The sequence below is a fragment of the Cystoisospora suis genome (assembly GCF_002600585.1).
Source record: "Cystoisospora suis strain Wien I chromosome Unknown contig_1089, whole genome shotgun sequence".
Taxonomy (NCBI): Eukaryota; Apicomplexa; class Conoidasida; order Eucoccidiorida; family Sarcocystidae; genus Cystoisospora; species Cystoisospora suis.
Genome location: NW_027153890.1, coordinates 1 through 7,965, shown reverse-complemented (window position 1 = coordinate 7,965; position 7,965 = coordinate 1). Strand labels below are relative to the sequence as shown.

General features: G+C 46.0%; 1 protein-coding gene across 1 annotated transcript; it reads left to right on the top strand.

Annotated features, from left to right (window-relative positions):
- Positions 1-1,877: 1,877 nt before the first annotated feature.
- Positions 1,878-7,964, top strand: CSUI_002634 (protein disulfide-isomerase). Its single transcript, XM_068062834.1, has one exon. It carries the CDS (start codon positions 4,488-4,490, stop codon positions 6,804-6,806), a length of 2,319 nt encoding a protein of 772 aa, XP_067925189.1. The 5' UTR covers positions 1,878-4,487; the 3' UTR covers positions 6,807-7,964.
- Position 7,965: the final 1 nt, after the last annotated feature.

Genomic DNA, 7,965 nt, shown 5'->3' with positions numbered 1-7,965 from the left:
TATCTGTTTTCTGTCGAACTTCTTATCAAACAGAGAGGAGGAAATCGACCATTTATCTCATCCATACATCAAACATATTCGTTCAACAGATTTCACATACACATAGACGGCATACAGATACATACAAAGACATCCATGCGTACCTCTATACAGATATTCAGACATATTCATACACTCAAACACGCATGCAGATGTAGACAGATATACGTGTTCATACATAGATACATCCATAGCTCTTGTATCTTCAAGTACCCTCTCTCCAACTATCGTTGTTTTCCTTTCCGCTGCTGTACTAAAAGCAACCGACAGCGCATCGGTCCCCTTCCTCAACTAAAAAGAGTTTCTCTTCTTCTTCTTCGTCGTCGTCTACTCAAGGGATGGGTGCCTCCTCTGTCCCCCTCCCTCCGCACACGAGTGAATGAAATTGAAACTTCGAAGTTGCTATCTTTGATCTATCTATCTATCTATCTATCTTTGATCTATCTATCTATCTATCTATCTTCGATCTATCTATCTACCTAGCTTTAATTGGTCTCGTGTTTATCTATCTATCTAGACGCGTAGTCATACAGTAGGCGAGTCACAACTAAGGCATCACTGCAGAGAAGAAGACTCCGATCTTCGTGGGTGTATAGCGAGCAGTGTACTTGTCAAGATTGCATGCATGGGAGCTCCCCAGGAGATTTTCAACGGCTCATCAGATGACAGGATCTCTCTCTCCTTCCACGCTTGAGCCATGGATAACTCTCGATAATCCCAGCGAGACAGAAACTCTACAGTCCCTGTGATACCGACAGCAAAGTGAAAGCGAGAGAAAGCGGTATGCTTCACTGCACCTGACACGTGCCTGCTTATGCACCTGGGCCCCCGTCGTATGAGATCTATCTATCTCTTTGATCTATCTATCTATCTTTGGACTGTCTGCCTTTCTGTTTATACACCTCAGCCGGCATGACGGCATGTGATTAACGTCTGTCTGTCTGGACACCTCATCGCTTGAGCGGGCCGAGAAGAAGTCATAATTTTCTTCTTCGAAGTGACTTGTCCGTGAAGAGCATACATCTATGTATATATGCAACATAGGAGGTTTTCTTCGTTGAAACAGAAGACTTGAAAGATATCGACAGCACGAGTCCGTAGAGACAAAGTCATTCGGTAAAAGCCTGTTTCTTGTGGCGGAAGTTCGTGAAAGGAGGAGGAGTTCCCTCGGGACGACGTGCTGAGGTAAGGAAGAAAATCTTGCCTAGTGGAGATCAGTAGTTGCGGGATGCACACCGGACTACTTCGGTACAAGTTTGGGCTCCTCTTCTATTTGTTCTTCTTTATTGATGGATAGATTACATTTGAATAGATAGATACATCTAAACCGTCACGAAGACGTGCGATGGCCACAGTTATCAGTCACCTGGAGAGGATTGTTCCTGTTGATCTTCTTTTCAAGCTCTCTCAGCTCGGCTGTCTCTATCAGCACCGCCCTTGCCGTGCGGAAGAAGACAGGAGTGGATACGAAGAGTGGGTGCACTTCTAAAGCATCCTTGCAGTCATCCTGATCCCCACCAAAGAAGAAACGGTACTTTGCGCTAAAATTAGGAAATTTCGTGTTTCACATCTTTCGTTCGTCTATCTCTAAACTGAAGGGCAACACCTAGCTGGGGCTCGAGCTTTCCTTTGTTCCGATGGGTGAGGATTCTCGCTACTCTTACTACTTCCTGTTGAGGAGGACTACTACGAAAGCTCGAAGACAACATTTCGTTCCTTACTACCGCTAAGGCTCCCGGATATGAAGGGAGAGCAGTCATCGGAACAGGTTCCCGTTTTTGCAGTTGCGAGTATTGGTTGATTTCTCCCATGAGGAAACGTCCTTCATTCCTGTGGATGGGAGACACAACTGAATGCAACAGCTCAATTCCCTTCCGTCACAGCCTATCTTTCCACGGTCTACCGGTTTCCCGCCTTATATTCGGCAAAAGCATACAAACGGCTTCTTTTCCAACCCCGTCGTGGTGTACCTACCTCCCGAGTACCTTTTGTGTTGTTTGGAAACGCTTTTTGAGGAAAAAGAGCACGGGGGGAAGACCGTGTCGTTCTTCTGCTGTCCATCCATTTCCAGTCATTCGTTCCTATCTCTTTTCGATCAGCTCGCATTGACTAGCGTAAAGCGGGAAGAAGAATCGAAGAATTGATCGACCGATCTAAGGCAACGGAACCAATCATGCGTTCGCTACACTTCACACACTACCCATCCACCCACTCATAAGAGCCTCCTAAACACCTCCTAGCTAGAACGATCAAGAAAGGAGGGAGGTCTTCCTCCCCCTCCCTTTTCTACTCATGGAGCCTCTTACGGGCTGTGGCCTATCCAGCTAGTGGTTGGTGATAAGGTCGTTTCATGAGACCTAGTAAAGCCTCTTCCCGTCGTTTCTTCCTTTCTCGCCCTCTCCCTTTTCGTTCTCCGTACTCTTTCTTCTTCGTCTTCCCCGTGTAACTAAACGTCGTCGCTTTCTCGGAGTTTGATGTGCATGAGAATTTATCATCCATCCTCTCTTTCCTTTTCTTTCCGGATCGAGTCATGGCTGGTGATCGGTAGATTGTTTCGTAGGCCTCTTTCCTTGTAGGTGGAGGTGGGTTGTACTCATCAACCCTATCCCATCCATCGAGCTGTCCACTCCTCAGCGATGCATCATGCGCCTAGTGAGTCAGAGAGCGAGAGTGTAAGACTCTCGCGCGCAAGGTTAATCATTCATCTTCCGTCCTTCTCTTTCTTGCTACTTTCCTTTCCTTTTCGCATTATCATTGTGTTCATTTGAATGGCCCGGTACTGCCTCTGACTTTATCATCTTCATTCCTTTAGCTCTGCCTTCTCTCTCTGTCCTTTCTGCTTCGCCTAAGCGAGCCGGGGTCGTGCGCATAGAGAGAGATAGGCTCTCGCTACCTCCCCGATTCTCCTCCGTCGCCTCCTGGCCTTCAGCTCGCCGGTCATACAACAACCTCCGCGACCATCTATCTGCATCTTTCTTTTCCCTCTCGCCTCTCTTAGCAGGTTCTTCCCGAGGCCCTCTGGCCCTCTTTCACAGCGACATCGACCAACTCTTTCTTTTACTTCTTCCGTCCTCTCTGTCGGACCGCTGTGTTTCAGCCACCTCTTTGAACACTCTTTCTCTTTTTTTCAGCTTCGTGCTACCCACCGGCCTAGTACAATTCCAATTTCCTTTACTCGCCCACGGTTCCATGGCCGTTTTCTTCCTGCTTTCAACGTCCTAGTTTCACTTTTCCAACTTACAAGGGTCTTTTTGCCCCCGGAAACGCTTCTCTCACTGTCTTAACCTCTACCGGTATTTGATATCCGCCGTGCGTCTCTCGCGCTTATTTCTGCGGCTCTCTGTTTGAAAAGAAGGACGGGAAGAGGCGATAGAGAGAGGGAGACTTGTGAACGGCGGGCTGTGACCAGTACTAGTAAAGGTGGGGGTCTTGTTCGTATTTCTCGTGATTCTTATCAGTCAAGCGAATCTCTCTAAGCATCTCGCAGCTTCTTTTGCATGCATCTCCTACCTTCGAAACAAAAAGCAGGCAGCGAGCGCATCACTCATCCATCGACGCTTATCCGTCGGGGTAGATTCAGGGGGTCATGGTCGTTATTCACACCAACCAAAAAAGAACCTTGAAGAGAGGAAAGAAAGCTTTCACTCGCCAACCTCCTCTTCTTGTTTGGTGCAGCACTTTTTCTCTCTACATCTAATTGTCATTTCTCTATTTTTCGTCTCAATCTTTCTTTCTTCTTTCTTGTTGCCTCGAGCTTAGCGTCGTCTCTATTTTCCTTCTCTTTTCTCCTTGCATCTTGTCCTAAAGAACAGAAGGAGGGAGAGTCTCTCTCGCTCTCTCGCAAAAGTTAGTGAAGAGGAGTGCAGCTGATGATGCGAGGAAGAAAGATATGCGACTTTATCATACAACAGAGAAGGCGGGGCTTTCATCATAAGAAGAGAGACGAGAACCAGTCTGCCTGAAAGGTTCCTCTTTTTCTTTTTTCGGGTTGACGTTCCTCCTTCTTCACTGTTGTTCATTTCTTGGATCTTGGAGAGGTCCAGTCCTCTTTTGTTTCTCCTTTTCTTTTTCTTATCTCTTTCTCGTCCTTCGTTTCTCATCTCCGAGGAAAGAAGAAAGGAGAGAAAAGGAGATTGAGGTGTACAGTCGTGAAAAGGAGGGAGGAGCTTTCGCTCGCACAACTAACTAACTTACCTCTTGTCTTTTTGACGAATTTTATCAGCCCTTCAAGAAGAGAAAGGAGATTCTCCTTATTTTCATTATAGAAGGAAAGAGGGAAACAAAGTTTTCGTCTCTGCCCTTCTTTCTTTCTTTCTTCATTCTCTTTCTCTTGTCTTTCTTCCTTTCTCCGAGAGTCCTTTGAGCTTGACAGTGTCCTTTCATCTCCGCCCCTCGGCATCTTTTTCATGATTTCTTAACTTCTACTTCGTCTTTCCCTTTTTCCAAGAATGACGTCTCCATTGTCTTTTTCCTTTTTGCCTCTTTCTTCTCTTCGTCTCCCCTCTTTCTTTCTTTTTCTTTTCCTTTTCTCTCTTTCATCCGACGATGACAGCTGTCTCTTTGCTTCATCACCTCTTTCTCTCGTCTTCTCACATTTCCCCGTCCACCAAGGTCTTCTTTCTCCTCCCATCCTCGTCGCAGCTCAAGAGACGACAGACGGAGATGAGACCTTTGAATCTTTAGGAGCGGGCATTGTGAATGAAGATGATTCTGAAGAAGAATACGATCAAGAAAATGAACAAGAACAACAGCAGACGGCCTCCTCCTCCTCCTCCTCGTCCTCGTCCTTTTCTGAGTCAGACAATAATACCGGGGGGGGAGCGGAAAGAAAGAAGAAGGGAGCTAAACATTACAACGCTCAGCAGAGGAAGAAAGCGCGCCTTCATCAGCTTCATCAGCTAGAGAATGGAGCTATTAAGCTCTCTGGGTTGAAAGCTTATAAGGAGTTTATCTCTCATCATCCTTATGTGTTTATTATGTATTACGCCCCATGGTGCTACTGGTCTCGAGCGACTTTACCTGAGTTTAATGCCGCGGCTCGTATCTTAGCTCATCACGAGCCCCCTGTCATCTTAGCTCAGGTAGATGCCTCGACAGAAGAAGAGATTGCAAATTTCGCGGATATTCGTGAATTCCCGACCTTGAAGCTCTTCATTGACGGCGCTATTGGTCAAACCTACAATGGGAGAAGACATAGAACACATTTAGTTCACTGGATCGATTCTCGTCTTGATCGTGATAAAGCCCTGACTTCCATTCAATTCCTAGATGAGATCATGCGGAATCATGACGAGGGGCACCTTGTCATAATTGGAGTCTTCCCCAGTGAGAATACCAACCCTAATGAGAACGCTTCTTCGAATGACGATCAAGAGAAAAAAGGCTATGTTCCTCCCTCTGAGAAGGCCTTTGTATCGGTAGCGAGACAATTCGGTGAAGACGTCTTCTTTGGTCATATCCAAGAGCCATCGATCATCGATCATTTGAAAACTCGTCATATTTCTCGTCTCTATGCGGCTGATCAACAGGGAAATGGCGGCTCTTCTTCTTCTGGATTGCCAGCTGAGGTGGAGTCGCGTATTTCATCGTCGAAGCCTTTTGTCGTGGTCTTTTCGAAGAATGCGCATGAGCCTCCAGTGCATATCTATGAGGGAAATCTCTCCAATAGGAGACAGTTACATAACTATATAGGACAGTATCGATTCCCCCTTATCTCCATCTTCGATGCAGACAGATTACCATCGAACTTCTTCTCTGATGCAAGACCAAAGGCGGTCTTGATCATGGATTCGAAGAGAAATCCGAATGTGTTAAAAGAAGTGGAAGAAGAGACCTCGTCAGATCCTCTTGTCCAGGCTTTCATTCAATCGGCTCGAACATATAGACATGCACTTCTCTCTACGGTATGTGGGAATACAACTCCATTTGAGAAGCATCTCTATGATCTCTTAGGTCTCGATGAAGATTCTCCTCTCCCTGCTCTACGCATCATGTCCGTCAATCCAGAGAGTGATGGACGCCATCACCCCGCTCTCAAATATCGACCGGAAGAAGAAGAAGATAAGGAGGCATCTTCTTCATTTGAAGAGGAAGAAGAAGAAGTCAAAAGGGAAGGAAAGAGAGGCCCGAACCACAACTGGGGGGGTCGTCCGAAGAAGAAGAATAAGAGAAACCCATATCAGTATAATACACGCAAGCCCATTCGTATTTTGACTCCTGAGGTGATAAGTCGATTCTTCGAGAACTTCGTGGTCAAGAGGAATGTTCTTCCCTATTATAGATCTGAAGCAGTTGTTGTCGAAGAGAATGAGACCGATGGAATGAAGAAAGGATCGGTCAAAACCGTCGTTAGTGCGAACTTTTATGAAGTGGTCTATCAATCGAAAGAGGATGTGTTCATTGAATTCTATGCGCCATGGTGTGGGTATTGCCGAAAGCTTGAACCGGCGTATAAAGAGCTCGCGCTACGTTTAAAGGATGTGCCAGGCATTCTTATAGCCAAGATCGATGCAACGAGAAATGAAGTTCCTGGTATAAAAGTCATGGGATATCCCACCATCTTTCTCTTCCCAGCGAATCGAAAGCTCCAGACGTCTTCGCCTCCTTTAGCTTATAATGGAGATCGAAGCGTTGAAGATATGTTGAAGTGGCTAAGCACGAGAACGTCCTTAGCGCAAATCCATCCAGATCAGCTCATGTCCGTAGATCTCGCGACCTTAAGAGGAGAAAAGAATGGGGTGCAGGTCAGTGTGCTTGAGGAGTTGTAGAGACAAGATTCGCAGGGAGATGATGGCGATCGTGATGCGCTCCAATGGTCGAGACAAAGGAAGAGTGTAAGAGAGAGAGAGAGGGCAAGCGATAGAGATGGCGAGTGAGGAATAGGGAGATGGAGAAGATGATGTGAATGAAGATGGGTATATTTGGTACATGGGTGTGTGTGTATATATATGAATTCTCTGGGTCGGAGACGGAGAGGCAGCACTCGTTTTTCAGAGACATAAGAAGAGAGAAAAGAAGAAATGAAAGAGAAGAAAGAAAGATGAAAATTGTGAAGAAAGCGGGGATAGAGCAGCCTGATAGAGAAGGAAAGTCTGGGAGAAGAAGGGACTAGAACAACACTGTCTTCCAAAGAAAGTGACGACGAGGAACTGTCGATACGATGATGGTACTTCTCCTTCGTCTGCTTCGTGGGGAGAGATCTACAAAGTACATTCCAGGAGAGAAGAGGCTCTTCAGAAGTCAAGAGAAACAGAGGGGGGGGGATGACATGACGGCCGGGGTGGAGCGCGCGAAGAAAGATGATGATCAAGGCTATCAGGAGAGGTATATGATATGAACCCGAGAAAGATGTTTCTTTTTGTCTCTTCTTTCTTGGCGAGATGAAGACGAAGACTTGAAGAGTCTAGTGAATGTGTATGTATCTATCTATATGTGGATATGTCTATCTACTCCATAGAACTGTTCTCTTCACTTCACAGCTTCTTCCGCTGACGAATCGTAGAGGGAAAGGGAGAAGGTTCATAATGTGTATGGATGTAAGAAGGGAGAGAGAGATACGGATAGGTATGCTATTAGGTAAGAGTATACATATACCTATTTATAGGCGTAGCAGGGGGTTTCACAGGTTTGTAGGCGGTATCTCTTTCCCAACTCTCTTTCTCCTTGTTTCGAGTTGGTCTCTATATATGGGAGATGTGTATACACTAGGTATGTCTCGGTATCTTCACTTTTTCAAGTGTCTCCGAAGAAAGGGACCATGAGTGATGAATCGTGTGATCTGCTACCTCTTTCTTTCTTTTCTTTCGTCTTTCTTTTCTTGGTCGTTTCTCGCTGAGGATGAAGTTTTACGCATGCTGTTGAAATGCATGCAACCGGCTGAGAAGTCGGGATTGCGATGGATAGGTAGACAGTCTAATCTAGTGTGGG

Coding starts and splice junctions, on each gene's coding strand:
- CSUI_002634 (XM_068062834.1), top strand. CDS start 4,488: ATGACGTCTCCATTGTCTTTTTCCTTTTTGCCTCTTTCTTCTCTTCGT.